The 27206-nt window shown below is 36.1% G+C and overlaps 3 protein-coding genes across 4 annotated transcripts in view; 1 reads left to right on the forward strand and 2 right to left on the reverse strand.

Annotated features, from left to right (window-relative positions):
* The window catches only part of LOC136842538 (uncharacterized), a 182840-nt gene extending 172900 nt beyond the window's left edge, over positions 1 to 9940 (reverse strand). The window contains exon 1 of the mRNA XM_067109968.1: positions 9839 to 9940. The gene's annotated coding sequence lies outside the window, so the exon portion shown is untranslated. The remainder of the gene's footprint in view (positions 1 to 9838) is intronic.
* LOC136842536 (uncharacterized) overlaps positions 1 to 19755 on the forward strand; it is a 28920-nt gene extending 9165 nt beyond the window's left edge. Inside the window, exon 2 of one of the 2 annotated variants that reach the window (XM_067109958.1) lies at positions 16753 to 19015. In XM_067109958.1, the coding sequence (XP_066966059.1) occupies positions 16753 to 18870 (2118 nt within the window). In that variant the 3' untranslated portion in view covers positions 18871 to 19015. Of the gene's footprint in view, positions 1 to 15882 lie in introns of both variants that reach the window. The other variant, XM_067109957.1, reaches the window with a different exon arrangement.
* Positions 9839 to 27206, reverse strand: part of LOC136842537 (uncharacterized) — a 122909-nt gene continuing 105541 nt past the window's right edge. Inside the window, exon 8 of the transcript XR_010854258.1 lies at positions 9839 to 9945. The gene's annotated coding sequence lies outside the window, so the exon portion shown is untranslated. The remainder of the gene's footprint in view (positions 9946 to 27206) is intronic.

Raw genomic sequence — 27206 nt, forward strand, 5'->3', positions numbered from 1 at the left:
CGCCGTGATGACCAGCGTCACCGTGGGAGTTACGGGGTAATGAGGATTTCTATGCGCTGTGGATCGTGGGGAATTACTCTATGGAAAATTGAGAGAGAGAGAGAGAGAGAGAGAGAGAGAGAGAGAGAGAGAGAGAGAGAGATGACGATGGTGAAGAAGAGGAGACATAATGTCGATGGTGACGAATAAAAAATAAATGAGAGACGGGATTACGAAGAAAAAGAGAGAGAGAGAGAGAGAGAGAGAGAGAGAGAGAGAGAGAGAGAATGATGATGGTGAAGAAAAGGAGACATAACGACTACGGTGAAGAATAAAAAGAACTGAGAGAGAGGATTATGAAGATGAAGCGAGACGGAAGGAGAGAGAGAGAGAGACGATGGTGAAGAATAAGAAAAAATAAAAGAGGATTATAAAGAAGAAGTGAGACCGATGAAGGGAGAGAGAGAGAGAGAGAGAGAGAGAGAGAGAGAGAGAGAGAGAGAGAGAGAGAGATATGCGACGAAAAAACACATAATGAGGATGGCCAAGAAGAGAGATAGATAATGACAGAGAGTGACAGACTACATGAGACGAGTTTTTATACAGTCTTCCCGAGGCATGACGACGGACAGGGGCTCTACTCTGGGACATAAACTCTCACGAACCATATAGGCTGGCATACTAGCGCGCACGCGCTCAAACACAAACGGACTTTCTCCCCCCTACTTTTCGGTGAAACTCCTAGGCATTGCATCCCTCGCTCTTTCTCCCTTAGTGACACACGGAATAGCGTTTGAATGCTGTTTGTCCTCCTCGATAGAAACATATCATCTCTGTATTTCTTTTCAATAACTTTCCTTGTTCATTCTTTTCCCCTACGTTCTATTACTACCCGTTCTATTTTACATTTGTCTAAAAAAAAAGTTTATCTTTACTTCGCATCGATTTTTAATGCAGAGACTTATTTATACTTTGGTTGGAACCTTTCCTTACCTTAGAATTCTACGAAAAAAATGAATTCCAAAAATTTTCATCTTGAGCTGAAAAAAGAAAAAGAAAATTATTTTCTTGCACTTACACCCTTGATGACATGAGTCACTTTTAACCGTCATAAATTATCACTCTTATTACTGGCCTCATTAGACGTCAGGTGCAGTATTAAAACCGCTTATTCCTGTCGTGAGAAAATAACTTTTTCTCCTCGTCCATATGTTCAGAGAAAATCCGGATATGATGATCCCTAACTTGAACACAGTTCTGGAGCACCAATAAAAATGCTTTGGCGATTAGAATTGGACACTGAATTATGTGTCTAATTAGATCAGGAACACCATGTTCATTGAATAAACTACTTTTTTTGGCGGATGAGTTATCTGAAGAGATGACAGGTTCACAAGAAGCCGAGATAACACCGTTTAATTAACTATACATCTACAAATCACTTGTCATAACTACATTAAGGAATTATTGAATAAAGTATCAGTGGTTCTATTTCTAAGAGCCCACATAACGCACAAACTATTAAATACCTTAAGCATAACGGCTGATTATCGTGAATATCAGCCTACTAACATATACTCACAGGTCACCGCTGATAATATTACATACACACAAAGTAGCAATAATATCTTATCCACAATGGACATGCGCATCTCTCTACATAACCCAGATATAGATTTTCTCGACGAGTGACTCTTCACACGCTTCTCAGATGGCGAGACAAAATGCTTAACACCAAATCACATAGCGTGATCAGGTACCGACTGTCGATGACGCGGTAGTTTATAACACGCTGAAACAGACCGGGTTATGCTCGTAGTGGCCAGGAATTGAGCGCTATTTTTATTCTTTACGAATTTAGTAAATTTTTTCGAATCAATAAATATCTTATGAAACCCATTGCTCCTTTTTAAATGTTAAATCCTGAGTTGAGCGTTCAAGTGCGATATTTTTGAAATTCGCATGACACCAATACTAATTTTTTCGATGCTTCTTTCACAATTACCTCGTCCTTAAAACGACAAAGGAGACTTAATTTTACGATTTTTAAAACCTGAGTCATCCAGCGGCAACCAATATCATAAGTATTTGTGCGTAAGGCTGTACGTATGATTTGTGATTTCAACAGTAAAGGCCTCGCATCCTTAGAGAGAGAGAGAGAGAGAGAGAGAGAGAGAGAGAGAGAGAGAGAGAGAGAGAACTCAAGTCAAACAGAAAATTACTTCTGCAGGAGCACAAGACGCATACCTAAACACAAAGATCTGAGGCGCTAAACAGTACCAGAGCACTGAATTTACATTGCATGGCAAAAGATGAAGTTACGAATCCAGCAATTAAAATATGTCCAACAGTTCATTGACCATAACATACACAAAAGGAGAAACACCCTAACACATACATATAAAATTCTGTATAATATATCCTCTCTCACCATAAAACAGCAACCAGCCATTAATCGCCTTGCCATCTGGTATGAACTTGACCAATTACAGCGAATTCCTGACCTACGAGAAAGAAAAACATTCATATACGCGTCCACGACACGAATACCACGTTCGTAGTAGGTACGGAACGCATAAAGAGCGAACCCTCCTGATAAGTCTAACCAATGCTTGAGAGAAAAGAACCTACATAACTCCTCCCGGGGGAGGAAAACATCTCAACGAGTAGTACCTGTAGGTGGCTTGTGGTTTGGTCCAGTTACCCACTTCCGGAAGCTCCTCTTCCTTCGCTCAGACAAGTCCTTAGCCGATTGCTCCCCCTCCCCACCCAAACTCCTACTTACCTCTCACAGACCGGAAGAGACTGTCAGCAAGCATATGCTGAAGTTATGGACGATGCGACCGACTTGTGAGAAAATGCCGATGCTTGTACGAGAATTTCTTTTCTCTTTTTGCTTGGTTAAAACCCACTCGAGGAAACTCCGAGGATGTCCCTCATGCAAAGAATTACTGAAGAGAAATCTCTCTCTCTCTCTCTCTCTCTCTCTCTCTCTCATAAGAAGACGAAAAACACTGGAGAAAAGGTTCTCAAACTGCATAAGTTTCAAATATAGATGACAATATCAAAACTTACCACACAAAATTATTTAAGTGTAATAAGAAATGGAAAGTTTATAAAAAAGTTAGGTATGCATACCTTACAAAAAAAAATAAGGAATTCATACCTTCCGGCAGACAAAAAAAAAAACAAATGAAGACCACTAGAAGGGAAAGGGAGAAGCTTTATCACAGGATATGCTTTCTCTACGGTGAAACCCTCCCGTAACGAGGGAAGACGGGGGGACGTGAGGAGGAGAATACTGAAAGTCAAATAACCGTACACGAATAATTAGGTTCAACTGGGCAATACAGAAGATACGAAGGTCACCAGAAATTCGCCAGTTTATCAGCTGACACGAAATGGTACGTTGAACACAAAGGAAGCGCGAAGCACATCACACCTTAACCTTTCCTGCGGAATGGCGCCTAATCCCGTCAGCGCAACACGACTTTATCCGTAAAATTGGACAAATGACTGGAATTTAGACCGATCACGACTTCCTTTTCCAGGCGGTGAAATACAATGCTCATTTCGCCGGCCGTGCTCTTGGCCTTAAACAGACCGGTCTCATGGTATTACGAAGAATAATGAAGAAAGACAACTGAGGCGCCGAGTACATGAATATAATGATAATGACGATAATGACTCTGGAGAAGGTGACGATGGCGTGAGAACCAGATGAAAGGCATGAGTACCACTATAATGCCACAGATAATTATAGTTTGTAACGTGGTGCCTTTGTACAGTGCAGGCAATTCCTCCAACAACAGCAATTCCAAGAAAATTAATGATTTGCAGGAAGCACAATTGCATAAACTATACATCCGAGCACAGGAGCATCCACGTACAAACCGTTGCATATGCAAGATCTCCATGTAAACCAGTTCCTTGTCTATGACTAACAACAACAATTCACGGCTAAAACTATGACTAGTAAGGAATGCTTATTTAAAAGCAATATCTACAATAACAGAAATTACAAAGGAAAAAAAGTTATGAAGGATTCTAAGACATGCTATTGCATAGTCAGTACACCCGATCAAAGTAACTTTCAGATAAAATGTTGATTATTGGGAATAGGACAGGGAAGACGATATACTGATAATACCTTCCACCTGAGTAAATATTACAGATGGGAGAAACAACTATAAAGAAGCGAGAGAGATTTTGTATGCTACGGAGGCTCAGATTGTAGGGTAGTTCAGAGGTGAGCTTTCTCTTGGGGCTTCAGAGATTACACCCATACCCATATTCATGTGTTTATTTTACGTGTAATTTTCTCATAAGATTATTTTTCGCAACATTGTTTAAGTAAACCATTTACATACATATACATATATACATATTTATATGTATTATATATATACAAGTTCCTCGTTGGACGGGTCGGTATAGTTCTCGGTAGCACTCTGCTGGGCCCGCGTTCGAGTCTCCGGCCGGTCAATCAAGAATTAGAGGAATTCATTTCCGGTGATAGAAATTCATTTCTCGGTATAGTGTGGTTCGGATTCCACAATAAGCTGTAGGTTCCGTTGACAGGTAACCAATTGGTTTTTAGCCACGTAAAATAAGTCTAATCCTTCGGGCCAGCCCTAGGAGAGCTGTTAATCAGCTCAGCTTAGCTTATATATATATATATATATATATATATATATATATATATATATATATATATATATATATATATATATATATATATATATATATATATATATATATATATATATATATATATATATATATATATATATATATATATATATATAAATATATGTATGTATGTATATATAATTATATATGTGTGTACGTTAGTTTTGTCACTTACACACTAGTAACTTTTCCCAATCACAAATAATAAGCCACAAATAGTCTTTAATAACGAATTCTCTTTACATTGGGCTTAACTGGCACCCGAAAGGAATAAGGAGTAAGTTATTCCAAACTTGCTCCGTTACTTGTATTTCTTTTTTTCTTTAGGCATCTCTCAGCTTACGCAGCTTACTGACGAAAAACAAATTACTTGAAAATATGAAAATGAATAAAGCATTCATGATATATCTGTCATATCTCATATGAACACCCAAATTCAGTGTGCTTAGGAACAACATTTTGCAAGTGATGTTGCCTCTTTTGTAATAACGCAAAGCGTAGTCCATATATACAAAGAAAGGCACAACTAACGAAGTTTCAAAGTCTTGATAATTAACACAAGCAAGACTAAAATAAGCAGAGAGAGAGAGAGAGAGAGAGAGAGAGAGAGAGAGAGAGAGAGAGAGAGAGAGAGAGAGACGACCTAGCATCTAAATATATAAATGATGGCTTCAACGACCAAATGATCGGAGAGAGAAAGAGAGAGAGAGAGGACCTAGCATCTAAACATACAAATCATGGCTTTAACGACCAAATGATCGGAGAATTAGAGAGAGAGAGAGAGAGAGAGAGAGAGAGAGAGAGAGAGAGAGAGAGAGAGAGACGACCTAGCATCTAAATATATAAATGATGGCTTCAACAGCCAAATGATCGGGGATTGAGAGAGAGAGAGAGAGAGAGAGAGAGAGAGAGAGAGAGAGAGAGAGAGAGACGACCTAGCTTCTAAACATATGCCTTCAACGACCAAACGATCAGAGAATACGTGCGAAAATCGGCGCGCGCCGCGGATCGCGAAGGAAAATAAACAGTCAGCCAGCGTTCCCACAGCGAAATCGTTATTATTTGCGGTTTAGATTATGGGAATCTATGCCTGAGTTAGGATTTTTATAGATGTTCAAACGGGAAATTTTCATGTTGTTGAGATATATGGCTCTTAACTCGCCATACTGTAGCATTTATGTGTTATGGTAACGTGCCGACTTTACTGTGAAGGGATACACACACAAAACTTTACATAAATACATTCCGAAAACACACTGTTGTTAGACTATTAATAAAGGATAAATTTTGTTTATTCAGAGTGCACAAACATAAAGGTCTTGCAGCTACGCCATGATTATCCTATGAGTTTTATATATATATATATATATATATATATATATATATATATATATATATATATATATATATATATAATATATACATGTATATATATACATGTATATACATACATACATATATATATATATATGTATACATATAAATATAAATGTATATATATATACATATATGTGTGTATGTGTGTATTTGCCAGAGCCTGGCATCTTTGATTTGTATTTTTCACTATACTTATAACATACTTTAATCAGGAATCAAAAAAATAAAACGTCATTCTGACCAATGTCCAGTTTGGCCTCGTGATAATGTTGAAACATTTTGGATAAAGGAAGACACAATACAAGTCAGGGGCAGCATAAGAGTGCTGTATATTTATTAAAGAAATTTCTACGGTTATAGGATCCATTGCAAATCCCCATATTCTAATAGTAATTTAGAAGTCTGATGACAGTAATTAATAACAATTAGCAAAAAATTAAGGCTTCCTTTAGTTCAACATTATAGATTCAGTACTTGCTTACGTCAGATTTCAAAATTCGGTTTACGTGTTCACAGTTCGTAATTACTGTGCCGTACCTGAGTAGAGGAATTACTGCATCCACACCTCTTTCCCTAAATGCACCTGCAACATTATCATAAAAGTTCACTCATCCCTCCCTACCGCAACGGAAGTCTCCCCATAGGTGTGACATGCCGCCCTTATCAGAGCTGGTTTGTGAGTTGAGTTGAATATAGAATTTAGGCCGAAGGTCAAGCTCTATGACCTATGAGGTCATTCAGGGCTGAAGCTGAAATTGACAGTAAAAGGTTTGAAAGGTGTAACAGGAGGAAAACCTCGCAGTTCCCCTATGAATCAATTGTTGGGAGAGGGTGGAAAGTAAGACGGAAGAAAGAGAAAATGAAAGGAGGTACAGTAAAAGGAATGAAAGGGTGTATCAGTGATATTCTACAACTGTGGCTCTGAAAAATTACGCTGTTGATGCCATTCCATTTTTAGTTATGGATGGAATGTTAACTCTCAACGTTAATTTTTCCCTGTGTCTTCTTCGTCCCTCCAGGGCTATAGCTGAGACCCACACCAGTCAACTGAGAGCCATTCACGCAATTCACTGCTTGAGTCAACAGAAGGACAGTTTTTATGGCTACGTACTTAAACTTTCCCAAGAGCGATCCATGAACGTCTTTTAACTAGATGGATGTCCTACCCATCCTGGAACAGTGAGAGGGGGATTAAGGGGACAAGCAGTTGCACGCTTTTTTTTTTTTTTTTAAGGCCCACTACCACTTAGTAAACCAGTTGTGTCCAATTTCGACCTGGCATGTCTGGAGTGGTTTTTCTTTTTTTTAGCACGACTACAGTCGCTACAATCAAATATTCATTGTCCTTCAGGTAAAATTGCGACACTTTAACCTTGAGTCTCGTTTTTCAAGAACATGTGGATTTACCAATATCTGGTATTTTCCCCTCGCTGTTTTTTTTTAGTTGCTTTATCTTGTTAAAATAATTTACGAGGCACAATTTTGTGACAGTTCAGTTGTAGCAAGTTTAGTCAAAAGATAATGGTTCATAATAAGAGATGTAACTAAACAACTGTAAAAAAATTAACACTGCTGATTACTTACCACAGAAGTCTAATACGCATATCGCGATTCTGAATGAAGAAAGTAACGTTAACAATTTAAAACAAAAAATCACACAAACAAATGTTCATTTCGTTCAACACATCTGGAACGCAACATTTAGTTGCTCTAACTCCAACTTATTCGACAATCAGCTCAGTGGTCTGGTTAAACTAAGGTATACTTAACTTAATAAATGAAAAATGTTTTCTTGTTCCAGTTGTACAACAAAGAGTAAAAAAAAAGAGAAAGTTGGGTTTTTGTCTAATTTTCTCAGCTACGTGAGAAATTCGCAAACAAATACATTCCTACCAATGCTTTCGCCTTTGCTAGTAAATCTTCTGTGACATAAAAATGCCTGTCTTTTTTTCGGTTTGTTATTCCTGAAACCCAGGTCAATCGTTATTTGCAAAACGGGCTGTGTATGTGTACAGTTTTGTTTGTGCTTATTTACTAAGAGAGAGAGAGAGAGAGAGAGAGAGAGAGAGAGAGAGAGAGAGAGAATCTGAGAATCTCTCATTTGCCTTCTAACGTCAATCACGATGTGATGAATAAATATAAGGAGGAATTACTTGGTCAAATTTCCGTCTGAATATTCGTATAATATTAAAATTGATGAACAGAATTCATTGCAAAAATGCACAAAAGCACTTACCGTCTCTTTGCACCTCACCGACACTTCTTTTTATTTAATCATATCTTTCGCCATTTCTCACTTACCAGATGACATGTTTATTTAAAACGCGGTTGCAGGCTACCTAGTTTTATTGTAGCAGTTTTTAGAGAGTATTTGTTGTGCAGCAACTGCTGTATATAAGGCTTTTGCTTTAAAAAAAATTATCAGCTCCGAACTAAAAAGCTGCTCTCTCTCTCTCTCTCTCTCTCTCTCTCTCTCTCTCTCTCTCTCTCTCTCTCTCTCTCTCTCTCTCTCTCTCTCTCTCTGCTAATGCTAATGTTTAGATTCTAACAGCTCAGATCTAAATCTGCCGTTTTTATTTCCACAAATTTTGGGAAATTCTGAACAACTTCTTAACATAATTTTGTACTAGCTGGAATGGATATTCTCCAGTCATGACAAACACACACAATAAACAATTATATATAAAAATAACCCAACAGCAAATAATTAACAAGCAGTGGCTTGGTAAATTGCTCCAAAAGAAAAGTAAAATTAGCATATCCCAAATTTAGACAAGAACTGGATATCAGAACAATTTCGTCCATAAAACAAGTAACATGTTCCTCGGAATCCATAACTAATTTCTTGAAGGACATGGCATATTTATCAAAGTTACAGCAAATTTCAGAAGAGAGGTAAAAAAAAAAAAAGTCTTAAAATGGCATAAAAGCCGTGATTTTCTTAAAAGCTTCAACAACATTTTCACCTGCTTAATTTCCTTACAGTTTTAAGAAACTCTGTCCTGCCTTCTGAGTTATTCTGTATGACGTATTCTAACACCTAAATGAGGGACTTTCATTCATACGGCACAGTTCACGTAGAGATTCCTTTCATGACAAACAATATCTGAAATGAATAAAATAATCAGAACACAGAACGTTTTCTTAGGCCCATATCAACTTGTTTTAGCTAAATTCGAAATGTGAACAATAAAAGAAGGCATTTTCACGATAACTACGAAAAGGAAATAAGACGGTCTGCTTGACTTGAATATCAAACAGGATACAATACCAGTTTTTTTTTTTTCTAAAGCCTGAATGGTGGCCTTGACAGTGTCGGACTCTTACAAAAACACGGATTCGACTAAATGAATATACTCAACATATCTGCAAAGGCAAATGTATACCGCTGCTGCTGCCACTACTATTACTACATGACACTTTCAGGCATTCTTTCACCGAGGGATCGATTAACCTATCACCAACGTCACTGTTGTTATTCGACATATTTTTACGTGTTTCGTTACCATATGCAATCATCCATCGAAACATAATCCACCTACAGCCAGATGACAGCCTGATTCGCAACGAAACCCATTTTAAATGTACACGTCACGTCACAACGCAATCACTTCATGGCAGCGCAGCCCGAGGTCTATTCTCTAAACCTCACTGTTGCCTGAAAAGATTTTCGACACAACACACCTCGACGTTAAAATAGTCTCCGGGGAGATGAACGCGAAGAGAAACTTCCCACCAACAACCTGAGGCAAAACAAGACACAACCGACAGAAACATGTTTCTTACTTACCTGGCAGTGGTTGTTTTCGGCGTCTGGCACTGTGCATTATCGGCTCGAAGAACATGTTTCGAAACAATCCATCGTCTGGTAAAGGATGCAGACTTCCCCGCGAGGACCTGCCGGAGAAAATTCTAATCTTAGGCGTTGTTCCTCTTTTGCAGCTGATTTGCTGTTCGTTTGGTCGTGAAGAGAAAGAGGGAGAAGTTATTACTAGTTTCAGATATATTTCACCCTCATCATGCCTTAAATTTTACATTACATACACACATACATACGTAAACACACACACATGCATATATATATATATATATATATATATATATATATATATATATATATATATATATATATATATATATATATATATATATATTATATATATATATATATATATATATATATATATATATATATATATATATATATATATATATATATATATATATTCAGTCAATACAAACGTCTGATAAAACATTTACTCTGTACTTAACCAACGACATATAACCATGCTAACGAGAATGAATTATAAACAAGAAAACAATTATAGGCTACACGAACGTAGGCGAATAAGAACGACAGTAAACTCGCCAACGCTACGAGGCCCAGAAAAAAAAAGTCGAAGAGCGTAAAATCGTAATAATACGGATAAAGGAGGGAAGTGGAAGAAGAGGAGAGACAATATTTCACGAGAGGGCAAATTGTTACCCTACTGGTCTACCTGGCTCAGTGCCAAATACCGCCACCTTCTTCCTATAGGCATTCCAAGCTTTCCATGACTATCTCACCCCACTCATTATGTAAAGGGGAAAGCTGCTCTCTCTCTCTCTCTCTCTCTCTCTCTCTCTCTCTCTCTCTCTCTCTCTCTCTCTCTCTCTCCTGCGTCTGCTAGTGCTAATGTTTAAATTCAAGATTAAAGCTCAGATCAAAACCTGCCGTTTTTATTTCCACAAATTTTGCTTACAAGAAGGGATCAAGATTCATCAATGTAATATCGACAAGAGATGCTGTAACAATCATGATAATTATTGTCATGCACCATAAAAAACAAACAGATGCTCATGCAATGTCCCTATCAGCATATTTAGTTGTTAATGATTAAAAATCAGTCCTTCACGAATGCAGTACAAGACCAACAAGAAAGTGGAAAAAATTACCTCTAGTTAAGAAAAAACAAATTAGTATCAAACAAAAAAAAATTAGAGATTAGGTTCATCGAATAAATTTTAACTGAATTACACATATAAAGTCATTATATTAGCTATGGGACCACCTTACTCAAGTCATTCCTGTTTTAAGGTGTGCATGCAGCTACAAATCATTGTACATAAATAATTAGCAAAGCACCATAAAAAAACAGGCTGCTTTGCAGTTCAAGGTAGATCATATCCTCAGCCAAACAATTACATTCTAACCCCATGAGTGATATGCTCCACATACCCGAGTTAAGACTTACGGAAACGTCTCTTGTGAAAGATCATCTGCTAAAGCTAAAATCTACGGGTTGCTCTGAGAAGCAAAGGCCCTTCTGAAACGTGAAGTAAAGTAAAATTTCTTCAAATAACAAGGGGTGGTCAAACACCACCTCAACCATACAGTAACCCTAGAAAGCTCTTTGCCTGACCAGGATATCAAAACATCGGTTAGAGAGTGAAAACAGTTAAACAGAAGAGGGGAGAGGAGGGGGAGGGAGAGTAGAAGTAAAAAGGATGAAGAGCTGCACGAGGCTTCCAGTGGACTTCCGTAGAAAGCGTTGAGCAATTATCGGAACCTTTACAGCGTGTCGTCTTTAGTGCTAGCCCCCACAGATCATTTTTGTGGTGTCAAGAATGTTTTCATTTTTCCTGGGCTCGCCGTCATTAGTGTAACAGGTTACTGTATTTGCATGTGGAAATTAATGGGAGTCAATAGCACAGACTAACTGTGGAGGAATATTGAATGTGTCTCCTAAGAACTGTTAAAAAATAAAAGGCATCTTTACTCAACGTTGATGAGGTAGACTGGAAAAGTCCTGATATTAACTTTGTCGATTTTCGTTTTATCATGTTCAGTCGAAAATGCGTATTTCTCTAACGGGCGCTTGAAATCAAGTCGCATTTGACAAAATGCGATTAGGGCGAATTTAATAAGCAGCTATTGACACGAACAGGCTTCTTTGTACACGATTTTAGCATACTAAATGAATACACGGTTCCCCCTCGCCCCTCCCCCCACTCCTTCAACTAAATTTCTCCAGTAAAGATGTCGTGTCACGAACCTACAATCAGACATCACTCTTCCGCACAGCACATGTTAAGGGCAATCAACGTCCACTATCTAACTAACAAGATGATTGCCGTAGATATTAATGATATAGAACAACTCGTACAACAATTTTGTTAGGTTTCGTACTCCCCGTACTTTCTACTATGGGTTCCCCATATATTAATTATTTACGCTATTATTATATGCTGCCATGACGGCGTGTTGTATAGAGCACTTTCTCTGTTTCTACCCAAACCCTTTTGCACTTTACGTGTCTGCGCGCGCATCGATGTCTGAACGTGTCCGGCGATCTTATGCATAACAGATTTAATTGATGGTCTCCTTGTTAACAGATGAACATAGTTTGAAAAGGGGAAACCACTATACACACACACACACACAAAATCCATGCTTGCACCCACACATACACGCGCACACCAAGAGACTCGGCCCATATTCGACTCAAGGGCGAGGTCGGGAGGATGGGCATGCTCCGTTATAACAAATTATGGTTAGCAACCATGGTATAAAAAGGGCATGGGGTTATCAACATCACCCTCCTCAGATGATTCGCTGAGAACCGGAAGGCTACCACCTGGCGCCAAGGGCAGTAACGCGTTAAGCAGCGCTGGGACTTGTTCGTACTTACAGATGAGTGAGCCCCAAGAAAAGTGAGTTGCCGTCGGCACTTGAACATCTTGAGCCAAAGTGTGTGGCTGGTAACCTCATCCCATTAATACTTTCTAAATACAAGTAGCACCTTCTCCTACAATCCCCTTTTAGAAAAAAAAAAAAAAGTCGAATGGTAAAATTCTTCCTCTTTTTGTAATCTAACTGGATCCTGTTTTCCGCTGCAAGAGGCTCTTCATCCTGACAGGTATTCTCACACCTACGGTTGACTGTTATGAAACCGATTGAAAAACATGTCAAATGACAATGCGTTTTCGTAAAACCTGTTTATAACATTCATTGCAAATTATTGGCTAAATAGTAAAAATCTTACTTAATTATATGTATGTGTATGTATATACATCAGCACACACACACACACACACACACACACACACACACATATATATATATATATATATATATATATATATATATATATATATATATATATATATATATATATACAAACATACACATATATATATATATGTATATATATATATGATATATAGTATATATATGTATGACAAACACACATATGTATATGTATGTATGTATATGTTGATGTATATATATATATATATATATATATATATATATATATATATATATATATATATATATATATATATATATGTTTAATGAAACCAAATGTTTTCTAACTTTGGACGTGGGATATATATATGTATATATTTTATATACACATTATATATTATATATATATATATATTACACATACATATACAGTATATATATATTATATATATTACACATATATATATATATATATATATATATATATATATATATATATATATATATATATATTATGTGTGAGTATATGTATGTACAGTACGTCATCAAAAAGATAGTTTACGAAATGGCATGTTTCCAGTCGGCTTCACAACAGTCAGTGACAGGTGTGGTAATATGTCTCGGGATAAACAACCCCTCGCAATAACCATGGAAAAAAACAGAATTCAGTTTGAAGAAAAAAAGAAGAGAAATTCTGACTTCCAAATCTTCACCGCTCACAATTGAACCACTGGCGGACAGCTAATTTCATGAACTAATAACTGTGGTCAGGTGATTAGCACACCCCGTTCATCAAGGAGAAATGAGGAGTTCAGTATTTTCTCTTAAGACTGTTTAGCGTCATCATTCTCTCTCTCGAGTTCAGTATTTTCTCTTAAGACTGTTTAGCGTCATCATTCTCTCTCTCGAGTTCAGTATTTTCTCTTAGTACTTTGATAAACGTACTCTCTCTCTCTCTCTCTCTCTCTCTCTCTCTCTCTCTCTCTCTCTCTCTCTCTCTCTCTGTGCGCATCAGTATCAGCGACTGATGTTCTATACCACATAACAAAATTAAAGAACAAAATTAAAGTTATACTTTGTTCATCTATGTTTCATTAGCGAAAAAAAGGTTGGATGTATTTGCTGGCTAGGCTTTCCGGCTCCGGAATTCTAACATCCCTTTTATCGCATATTCTCTCTCTCTCCAGATTATGTCACTTGTTGTATCTGAATGAATCATACACAAGCTTACTGATATCTGGAAACAACAATTTTGTCACCTATCATCAATACGTATCAAAACACACAAATTTCTGACAACAAAAATGGTTATACATAAAAAAAATACATTACTATACAATTTCCTGAGAGTTAAAATAGATTATGAAAAATAAAGCATATAAATGAGAGAGAGAGAGAGAGAGAGAGAGAGAGAGAGAGAGAGAGAGAGAGAGAGAGAGAGAGATACATTGCTGATTAATCAAATCACTCTTACTTTCATAATTTTATCCATTAAAGCTACTTTCATAATTTTATCCATTAAAGCTACTTTCATAATTTTATCCATTAAAGCTACTTTCATAATTTTATCCATTAAAGGTACTTTCATAATTTTATCCATTAAAGCTACTTTCATAATTTTATCCATTAAAGCTACTTTCATAATTTTATCCATTAAAGCTAAAAATGCAAGCAGAGCAAAATTAGCATTGCTGGTGTTCAAGTCAGTAGTTCTTATTTGTCTCCGTGACATCATGACCGAAATCCAGCCCTTTTATCCCATGTGTTCTACTGCGACCACTGTCCAACAATAGGGTAAGAAGGAATGCAAAAAATCTAATTTTGTCAGTAATGTCAGCCCAGTTAACTTGGATACAATTCAAGCATTAAGTAATATATTAATTTACTTCCATTTTTAACTATTTATTTATTAATTCAATTTTTTTTCTACTACATGATCTCTTCTTTCTGTACTTAATATTATATTACTTTCTGTTACTTCTTTCAAACGAACACCACATTCTTGGGAAGCTTGAATTTCAAGTTAATGGCCCCTGTGGGCTTGTTCCATATGAATAGGTTTCACCTTCTGATATCTGAATTTGAATTAAATCAAAGTCGTCTTTATGCTTCAGCCTGAGGGAGACTGAGCAGAGACAGCTTCATAATTGACCATTATGGGGTCCCATTTTAGAAATTAAGGCAGGAGAAAAAGGAAAATGAAGCCCAGTAGAAGGGGAAAATGGTCAACTACACTTGGTCTAGATTTGCTACTTGACTTTCATGAATGGGCTTTCGTATGCTATAATGACTGAGAGATATATTTCAAATAAAGTTTAAAACAAGCACACGTACTCCTTACTTCGACTGAACTACTGTTGTTCTTTTCTACATTCACAATGAATTTTACTACTAATCAAGAGTGCCACAATTTGCAATAAAGGAAGCTCTTACAATGTAATATATTCCTCGTATGACTCTCGTATTATATTCAAGAAGTTTCCTAACTTCATTTGAAACCACTAATCACCAACTGAATTCTTTTGTATACATAACTTTGGTTTAAACTTAAAAATCGTTTTTTTATAACTGCTTAAACATCATTCATTCATTATAATAACGATACCGTAGTAACTTTTCAATGTAGCCATTGTTTTTTCTAGGATTTTGCAGGTTTAGGATGATGCAGGTATTCACCTCATTTTATTTTGTGTATTTTGAATACTTTTTATTTTCTTTTTGTCTTTATTTTCTTTCCAAAAAATCTCTGTTCACTGGAGGATGTTGGGAGAGAATTTACTAATAAAACTACTGTTATCAAGTAAAATGGTAACACTGATTTTCAGGAATTCGCATTGCTGGTGTTGGTGTGTGCAGGGACAAGCATGGTAGGCGGTGACTACGGATTTGCCAAGCCTTCTTTCATCATACAACCTGCAGGTCCTAGCAAGCAGCACACTTGGGTTGGATACGGCTACAGTGACTACTTGCCACTGTCCATTCCGAAGCCATATTTCATCCCGAAATGGATTCCTCATATGGATCCAACATACACTGCTTTTTGGGTACCCGAAACTCCAGCACCAGCAGGAAGGCATAAGGGATTTGCAGCACCTGCTGCTGAATACCCTGCCAAAGGCTTTGGACCACCTAAGCACAATTCTGTTGTTGCTGCTGATTCTGAGTCTTATGCCAGTGACATCATTCCTTCAACGGCCATACGAGCACCACTACCTCTACCACCACCCCCACCACCGCCTCCTCAAAAACCTCTCTTTGATTCTCCTGTACCCAAGAGTCCTTTGTCCATTGGCAATCTTCCCTTGGTGTCCACAACACGAGACCCTCTTGCTACTTATGCTCCTGCTCCTTTAGTCCTGTCTGACATAAGAGCATCTTCTCTCACGCCCATTGCTGCCAGTTTACCAGAGTCTGCCCCTGATCCCTCATTTGTAGACCCAAAGGGTGAAGACGTAATTTCTAACTCCGTTCTCACACTGAATGACATTGGTGACTCAACTTACGCTGAAGTTTAATACTTCCTCTCTTGTGTACCTGTCTTTTTATTTATTAGAAATGATACCCTCATCTAATAGTCAACTGCTGCATAGTATCCTTACGCAATCCTGTAGCAAATTTAGCTTTACTAACCACTAGCTTGCATTCCTATCTTCTTAAAACACTGTCCACTAACTCTGACCCCTTATTGATTGCAGGTGGTTCTTTTGCTGATTTGTACCCTACTAACCATGGAGCTAACAATGGCAAGCTACAGTAACAACCTTATCAACCTGATCATACGCCCAGCAGGTCGGAGTCGTTCTTTCAAATGGTTAGGTCCAGGGAATATTAAAAAGATTCCAAATGTTCCTCGACCTATCTTCATACCTCGTTGGATACCAAAGGAACGCCCAGAATATGTAGCAAAGTGGGTACCAACTACTCCTGGGCCACAGACTAATATTATTCATTCTTCCCAACAGTCAGGTTTTGGACCACCTAAAACAAACTCGGTGGTTCAGGGACAAAATGCACCACTATCTTATGATGTACCTCCAGTTAAAAAACCCTCTGCATCTCCTATTCAAGTTCCTGCCCAACCTCTTGCCCCATTGCATGCCCCTGCTCCTGCTCTCACTCCTGTACATGTAGCTTCCTCTGTCTTTTCAAAAGAACCTCCTAAAACTACTGGTTATACCCAACCTCATGCAGATGATATAATTCAGTTAGATAATGCTCTCCCTGCCTCAGTGACTGCGAATGCCGTTCTGTCAACTCTGTATGTACCAGACCCACCACCAATCCAACAAAATATAATTCCAGGAACAGCCATTAGAAATTCCATACCTGAAACATTAGGAGAACCTAACTTTAGTTCCCTAGTTCAAGATCAATTAGCAGTTGAGATAAACGAATTCCATCCAGTAGATCCTAATAGTGTGATAATTATTGATGATGGACTTACCAACAACAAAGATACAGCAAATATTGTTTCTGATGTCATTCTAACAGATGACCTTGCAAGTAATCTGAATTCTGCTGAGCCAGCCACTTTCCAAAATCTACCTGATCAAAATACCCCTCTTTTGAATCAAGTCAGTGATCCAATTCAGAATAGTCTTCAAGGTGATCAAAACATTAACATAAATGAAGATGAACTCCTTTTTGTAGTAGATTCTGGTCCAGACCTGCCACTTACAACATCTACCCTCCTCAATGCTCCAAATGGAAATCTGCAGTCCTCACAAGGTGATACTGGTAAATCTTTTGGTACACCAGTACTCACTCAGATAATAGAACCCATCCAATCACACATAGTTCCCCCACAGGATCTTGATGCACAAATTATTTCCCAACAAAATCCTGAAACCTTTTTCATTGAAGATGCAACATTCATTTCCCAGCCTAATTTAATCACTACACTTAATTCAGATGTTGTATCTAATGACATTCTTAAAATTACCAATAACCACCAATTGAATGAACCTCAACCTAGTTCACATCCCCAAATAGACCAGAACGATAATTCACACAACAGCCCTCAAATAACTGAACAACTGTTAGTTAATGATGAATTTCAGGTAATTAATGTGCCTCAATTCATACCTGAATTAGAGCCTAACAAAAACACAGATACTATTGATCTTATAACTGTTTCCCAGCAAGGACCAGAATTCCAACAAAATTTTATACCATCTAACAAAGACACTGATACTAGTGATCTTATACTTGTTTCCCAGCATGGACCAGAATTCCAACAAAATTTTGTACCATCTAACAAAGACACTAATACTACTGATCTTTTATCTGTTTCCCAGCAAGGACCAGAATTCCAACAAAATTTCATACCAAGTAACATCAATGATGTCTTCCTTATTGGTACAGAAATAATTCAAACAGGTGAGAATTTCCCAAATGATCAACAAGCACAATTCAGCAGTTTTCAAGTAGGCCAAAAGATCAACTTTGGTCCTTTACCCATTCAAGATCATGACACTAGTAACAGACCCCAGGCACCTTCACTTTTCAGTCCAGCTCTGCTGGCACCACCAGCTTCCCCTGTCATTGCATCAGAGAGATCCTTTTCAGAGGATCACTCAGATAATGAAAAACCTCTAATTCCATCAGGTCGTTCAATCTCAACAGATCTTGTCATTCCACAACCTGTACCTATTCCAATGGGTCCTCTAGCATCCCTAACCCTAGATTTCCCAGCTGAAGGTCCAGGAGTAAGACAGGCTCGAGTGGATGGTGGTTTGCTTCCGTTTGGTACACGTCTTCATTCGAGACCATCTAGACAATTCAGGTCATATCCTTCCTTATTTGGAAAATAGGTCACTACTTCAAGCCCTAAGTCTTAAATATTCTCAGGATGTTACTAGTTTCAACATATGTAGTTTGTAACTTAAAAATATGTCTCATGCTTGTATAAATCAATACAACATTTCCCTTTCTTTAAAAATTAATACAAGTACTAATACAAATAATAACCAGATTTATTAGGAGTTGAAGCTCTCTCCTCTTTATGCACTTTTGCTTTTCTGCAGGTTGCTTTAGTTACTATTATTCTCTTGTATAGCCTATTTTCCTAAACCACTTTTCTTGATAACCCTGTACATTCTTCATATAATCTGATTAGGCATTATGTATAAGTGATGAGGATTTAATCTTCATTTAACTGTTAGATCCTTGAGCTACTGGAAAAGAGCTCCAGAATTCTTTTAACACAAATAAAAAATGATCTGAAATTAGGTGAGCTATGAAGCATATGTTAGAGTGAAATACAATTATCAGTCTAGTCAAGAGGACTAGAATATTAAGTTACAGAATACATTAGATGACAAGAATTCTGGAGCAAGTACAATACTTAGATCTGTTCAAGTGTTGTGGAATTCATTTGACATACAATGCTTTGAGTCAAACAAAAAATATCCTTCACCCAGCTACTAGTTTTAAATTAATTTTCAGCATTATTTAGTTTCTGTATATATAGTAAATAATGCTTTATACTTTGATGTGAATGATGCAGTGCTCTGTGAGTCGTGCTTCATCAACTGTAATGAATTAAAACAATTTCTTTGGAAATTAATGTTTTTCAAGAGGCTGGAAATGGAATTTACTGTAATTTTACTGTTCAGCATTGTGTATTTCGCATGGTGCCAGTTGTTTTAGCAATTTACCTGTTAATATTAGAATGTAAGTAAACTATTTATTTTGTAGATACATGTTTTATTTACCTTCACCCTAAAGGCAGAATGTCTATACTGTAATTCTAATTGTGTGATGTTTCTTGCATACTGGTGCACTTCAGCATTTAACAAATGCTGCTGAAAATATTAATAGTATGTAGCATTACAGTATTACTGAATCTTGATCAAACCACAGATCCCAGCAAAAAGTTAGAAATTCTATACTCCTGTATGAATAAAAAATTGGATAAACAATGTCTAAGACAAATAAAGTAACCAGAACAAGGGGACAACCATTCCCTCAAGGGGAACTTTGTCAGTCCATTGGACACAAATTCAGTCCATGTAGTAAACACTTAATCATTCAATTATTCATACTGTAAGACTCAGTATACAATTCGTTTCATAAAACTGACAAGACATATTATCTTTATACAAAAGTCATGCTTTGATAGAAGCATCTCTAAAATTCTAAAAATTCCATACACAGTGAGTATGTCCTTAAACACATAAAGAAAAAATAAATATGCTAAAATGACCGAAGGAATAACATCACCTTCTCCTGTATAGGGTTGGACGTGAAATGAGTTCCCATCAGGCCCAGGATTTTGTCTATTCCCTTTCTACATGACTTCCTGGGTCTTCCCACACATCTTCATCTTGCTACAGTATTTCCATATACACTGCTTTTCTTATCACATTCAAACCCATCTCAATCTCTAAGATTTCAGTCTTTTGTTCCTAGCCTCTTGACACAATATCTCTCCACCAATTCCTCATTTATAATACAATCCTCCCAACCTACTCCGACCACTGAATCTTAAAATTTCATGGCCACACCTTTTCAAAACCTCCTCCACTTTCCCTGTTAGTGCCCATGTTTCTGTTGCACAGAGACATTTGGATTTTATATACCCATGATAAGCTGTTTTTCTCCAAAACTATTTAAAACAACTGATACTCTCAACATCTCAAAATAGAGAGAAATAGAAGAAAGATTGGGAAAAATATAAGATCTCCACCAAACTTAAGGTATATAACCTACAATGCTGTACACTATACAATAATGATTACCTGCACTACACAGTAATTACTGAAATTATTAAATTTCCTACAATGCTACACCTATTTTGGTGCAATCATCTGAAAATCCAGTGGTAACTAAATTCAAGAATGTAAACCTGCTAGACTCAAGCAAGCAAAGAACTTCTACACTATAGGGGATAGAACTGAACAATTACAATACATAGGCTTTTCTGCAAAAAATAAATTGAATATATAACATTCAATACAGTTCAGGCAGAAAGTGCACAAGAGAGGAGAGAGGGAGGAACTCATGGCAGACCTAACCTCATGAAAGAAAAAGCTGTTGTCAACATGTTTAAATGAAGATATTACTTACAAGCTAAGGTAGTCCCACCCATGTTAAGAGTAATAATGTTACTTGTTGGAGTTCACTGGAGTTAGTAAACTATAATGCATGAAATATAGCAACATTTCAGCTTAGGTTTAGAAATCATCATTCTTGTGTTTGACAGCAATGAATTTATAAACTACAATTTCATCTGGAAAAGCACAAAGCTTAAAAACACAGCTATACACACATGAACAAAGCATAAACATCAACGAAATAAACTATATTATACAACTCAAAATCTACTACTTCTACTCACAACACTGTCAATCAGCAGCTCTAAGGAAGTCAACTTTACCTTACTTAAAAAATAACCAAGACTTTTAAGAAAAGTCGAGTAAAGTGGGATTAAGTATTTTCATCAAAATTACTTAAACTACTGTATTACCACAGCTTAAGTAGCCAAAATTCTCATGAAATTCAAATAAAAAATGTAACAACTAGTATCATTTAGACAGAGATTATCATGAAATGAAGTCACCATACACTAAACATTAAGAAAAAATCATGTAAATCTAAGGAATGAAAAATGAAACTTGACATATATTTGTTGTATTGTCACCAATCTACATTGTCATGTGACCCTAAACAACATTATATTATAAACACATTCAAGAAAAAGTCAAACCTTAAAGATGGTAAGCTTTATGTAGGTTGTTTTTGTACGTAAGTATGCTTTAAGCTACTGTGATATTCCTTTTCTGCAAGAGCACATGCATTCTTAATATTGTTATCAGACTAGCATAGTTCCCCACATCATCTCGATATGTTGGTAAGTTCAAAAGTCAAAAAACAGTCTCCTTTCCTGGAAATAAACACAACCAACTTCATTGGCTCTGACAATAGGTAAAACCTTAGAATCACCTTTCAAAAATATCAATAAAAGAAATACAATACTTCACTTTGTGAATCATTCCTTGTACTCTACCATGACTACAAATATGAAGGTACCTTAAGGAAAATGACTGCCACAAATTTATTCCTAATCTATAAAAATTAAAAAAACACTATTCATTACTAAGACAACTGTATTTACTGTGGTTCAGTTTCATTAATTCTACTAGTGAAAAAATCAAACATTGCTCAGAAAATTCTGTCGCTCTGGCTACTTTACTGGTAAGGACAACAAAAGAATACAGTACTGTATGTTAACAAAATTATAACCAAATTCCAAACTACTGTGATACTTTATATGAGTATACAAACACAAAGAATGGATTCCACAAAAAATCTAATAGCAAATGCTCCCTGATGACAAGCTAATAATCAGTAATGGGCACTTCTACATCACATGAATACTTTACTGTGCTGTTACCAAGAAAATAATAAGCACTATTACGCAGGGATGGGCCTTGGCAGACTCTAACTACTGTACATGAAAACGTTTCAAGTCCACTACATATTTAAAAAATATGAATTTCAAACCATACATAAGATAATGAATGAAACAATGAATGTATATCTTTAGCATCTTGCAAGAAAATACTCCTTCATAAAATATATGAGTAGATGGCTGTGAGATCTGGTTGACGTACTTGTAACACCCTGTATACCCTCATACTGTACTGTAAAGCCAGAGTAATTTTGCTTGCTCATTTTCTAATACACCCTCTTGTTTCTGCATGCTATTCTTTTAGTACATCGAATTTCCTACATTTGGGCAAGATATTAGTCCTATCTATTGCTCTTTGAATGTATCTTGTTCTTAGGGCCTGATCATGCTGCTATTATGATTTCTTCTGTTTCTTTCCAGAGCTCCCCCCCCTGTAGCAAGTGCCATGTTTCACTGTTGGCCAATTCTCTACTGGACATCTAATTTGCAAAGTCTTCTCTATAACTTATGTCTTCCTATTTTCATCAGTGTTAGCTGGGATATTAGATTTCCAAAGGTCATGTAAAGATGTTCTCGTATAATGGTTTCATGTTCATTGGCGTTTCAACTTGCACTTCGGCAGTCATCTACTGAGAGTTACAAAAATGAATGAATTAAGATACAAGGTACACAGGTATTTATAGCAGACAAGTAAGTTACACTTAGCAGGTGGACTGATGCACTGAATGTTGAATGGCCAAGGGTTTAATATTTTGGTGCCTTGTCCTGGAGGTGGTGACAGCTCTGGGACCAGACACTAATTCAGAAGCTTGCTGCAAAATAGCCACTCCTTTTGCTACTGATTTATATTTTCATTTCTTTACTTCATAAAAAATCAAGTAATCAAATTCTTTTGCAGTTAGCTCTTCTGGTATATAAACACTTAACTGTTTACAGCAAAACTTTTTAAAGGTTCAATAAAATTGAGTAAATTACATGTCCGACAGTGTATAATAAGGAAATGCAAGATGCAAACTCTTGAACATGTATTTGATAATCAATAATTCAGTGTTAGCTCATCTAGACATAAGATAGTAAGAACAGAAAAATACTGTATCTCTCATTGGTAACATGGACCGACAACTTCCAGGAGACTTAACTCTACCTCAATATCATTAAATAAGGATACACCGAATAAAACAACCAAATAAAGATAAAATGTTTACTTATATAAATCTATAAAATATATAAAATTTTGATAAAGTACACTTTAATTACTGGTAACATTCAAACACTACCAATAATACACTACAACTTCAACTTTACAATTTTTAACACACTACACAGAAATTTAGGACAATCTTTTCAATCAAACAGAATGACTAAAAAAAAAACTAGAAGATTACACTACTTTTATCGTTAATGAGCAAAACAAATTAGTTTACAGCACCATACCCTAAGACTTCTGGGAAAGCTTACACCTGACTGCAATGTACATACCTACACAGGACTTCAACAATGATATCGAAAAATAATTTGAGAAAATAGTATGCAACAGCTTAGCATGTGCGTAAGCATAAAAAAAATGGCACCCAAAACTGCAGCAAGTAAAATTAGGTTATCTCCATAATCAATAGGATAAGCATATACTGAAATTCCTGTAATATTAGTTTAACTAGTTTAGTCATATTACCAAGACCATACAGAATAAAAAAAAACAGAATACCTACAACACACGACAGTTACATAAAATGGAAGAGTTCATAACTGTTACAACTTCTAGAACTAAAAAATACAGAATAATATGGTCACTTCAAGATATTAAGAAATTAACTATTCCTGATATCATAATCTCGAGTAAATCTAAGAAATATGGAATAAGGTCACACTTCAGGACTCTAAAGAGAAGCGAACTACTGTATTCCCGACATTAATATCTTGAGTAAAAGCAATTCTAATTTTTTGCCTTACAACAAAACTGAAACACAGCAAGGGAGTGAATTAATTTTCAGGGTCTGGCACAGAACAAAGAGGAAAAATAATATTTAATAGCTGGCTAAGAAATAAGATAACTACAGTTCTGTATGAAATCTTCAGTAATAAAACAAAAATATAGATTGTTATAGAAACTGTTCCTTAGAAATAGGTCAAACAAAAAATGTGGAAACTGCAGATCTAACAGGGTAATTTCCTCATACCCTTACTGGGTTATAAACTTCAAATCTGTGTGAATTACACTAATAAAAAAAATCCATTCCTTATATACAACAATTTTAAGCTAATGCAAATATATTACCACATTATTCATAAAAAAAATAAGCTGATTATTATTATTATTATTATTATTATTATTATTACTATGTTGCTGTTATTATAACAAAACGCTAATACTGTATTTGTATTTTCTAAGAGCTCTAAATGAACAAGCTTGCAACTAGATACAAAACAGTCTGGTCAAGATTCACAAGGTTAGCCATAATGAAATAATTATAAAAAGGAAGTAATATTCATAATCAATCTGAGTAAATAAAAAGGATAAAAATCTGAAATATGTACATTAGTCAATTTGGATTTTCAACTTTTACATTTCAAAATATCAAAGGATTCAAATTTCCCACAATTCATATACGTATATAACTTAAAATTCATCAGAATGCATTCTCTAATCTGGGCTTTAGCTTCCTTTCACTCTATCAATATTAATCTGAATTAATGACTGATGCCTTTCTTTTTCATAGCTCAGTGGTCTGGAAAAACTTTGTTAAAACTACTTCACCAGCCCTCCCACACACCTTTCCTTATCTCTCTCTATCAACAACCAGTAGTGATTGATTATGTTTACACATATTTATCATTTTGAACATTCCTGGAGCCATCCTCCTCTCATTTTATCTTTGCATTATTAAGTGCTATTTTACTGTACTGTAATAACTTTCTGCCATATTAAAAAATTTTAATATACATCAAAAGTTTATAGATCACAATACTGTACAGTATACAAAATTCTATATTAATTTTTGGTATTTCATAAACATTATTAATACAGATTATAAGATACAAGTATTCATATTTTAGTTAGGATTGAAATTAAGGCACAGATAATTTCCAATACTGCAAGCAATAATATTGAGGTAGTTTGATGAAACAATTGGCTTAAAAGCTCTCAACAATTCACAGCTGGCATAACAATTTGTTCTCAGTAAAAGGAAAACTGTCCTAATACTGTATAATGGCAGCTTCTTCAGTCTAACAATGAAATATGGTGAACGTTTTGGCTATTATGGCAAAAAATCATCAAGGGTGAAGCACCTAAGACCGACCATAAGCTGGTTAAATTGTGGACAGTAACATCAAATCTTTTTAGTTAATGTGGTCCATACTGCATTCCCTTGACAAAGGGCTCTCAAACAACAGAGAGGACATTATTAAGATCTAAGAATACAGCCAGATTCAAAAGAAACTAGATCAGGGGCTAGATATGTACACGTAAATAAGTATATGAACAGAAAAAACCCTTCAGGTCAACCCTAGGAGAGCTGGAACTTTAAAGTCTGTGGTCTAGGTACACAAAAGTATTTTAGCAATAACAAGCATTCTGAGAGTACTGCTAAAGCCATACACGTCCCCTACCAGTGCCCGACCCATTTTCCTCAATAAACATTTAAACTGATGAAATGTTACATACATTATCATAGTTCCCACAAAAGTAAATCATTCCAGTAATTTTCTCCTGGCAAGACAGTTGTGAGAAACACAGATGGTTGAGAGAAAGATACCCCTCACTGGAGTTATTTCCGGTATGAAGGTCATGGTCAAGGTCACAATTTCTAAATTTTGTACCATCTGCAAAGCTCCCTTAGTGACAGATGCATGTCATATATAAAGTCTCAGTCTCTAATAATCCAAGATGTTAAAGTTACCTATAAAATTTAGGGCAACATCTTCACAGAACAAGTTTGGTTGAGATTTCATTAACCACCTACGAGTTGTAGTGACATTATAAAAGCTGAAAGGCAGACAGACAGACAAACTCACTTCATAAAATCAATACATACTGCTCTATCTTATAGCTATTTTTACTGAAATGTCTTGCAGTGTAAGTGTGCACATGCAGACAGACAGACAGACAGACAATTAATTTATGTACTGTACAGTATATCTATAAATACTGGACTACCCATTTATGATTTTTTATGAAATCCCATTGATTATGTAGGAGTAACAGACAGGCAAATAGATAGGTAGATATACAATTACCTTTCATTCGCATTTAAACATGATGGTCTAAGTTTGACTGAAATCCATTTGACCATATAGACTGAGTTTCAGTAATGAGGTAAACATGACAGATAAACTGACAGACAAACAGATAAACTATCTCCCTTTATGAACAACCTTTGTACCAAGTTGACCAGATTTCCTTCAACTATTGAAAAGAAGTTGTAAGGACAAGGCAAGAATGACAATCACAGACAGACTAGTGGAAAGAAAAATAAAAACAAACAAACAGGTGAACAATCTCTCATCATGCAAATTTATGCCTGATGGTCTACTTAAAATAAAGATTGACTTAAATCCCTTGAAATGTGATGAATACACTGAAAGACAAGTGGAAAGAAAGACTAATGGGCTATCTCCATGGACATCTAAATATAATGATATCTACCTTTGTGCCAAGTTTGATTGGAATCCCTCCAAACAGGAAGGGAAGAACTGTGATAACATGATAGCTGTGGCAGACATAAAAGGGATGCT

Source organism: Macrobrachium rosenbergii, chromosome 10, assembly GCF_040412425.1.
Source record: "Macrobrachium rosenbergii isolate ZJJX-2024 chromosome 10, ASM4041242v1, whole genome shotgun sequence".
NCBI classification, from domain to species: domain Eukaryota; kingdom Metazoa; phylum Arthropoda; class Malacostraca; order Decapoda; family Palaemonidae; genus Macrobrachium; species Macrobrachium rosenbergii.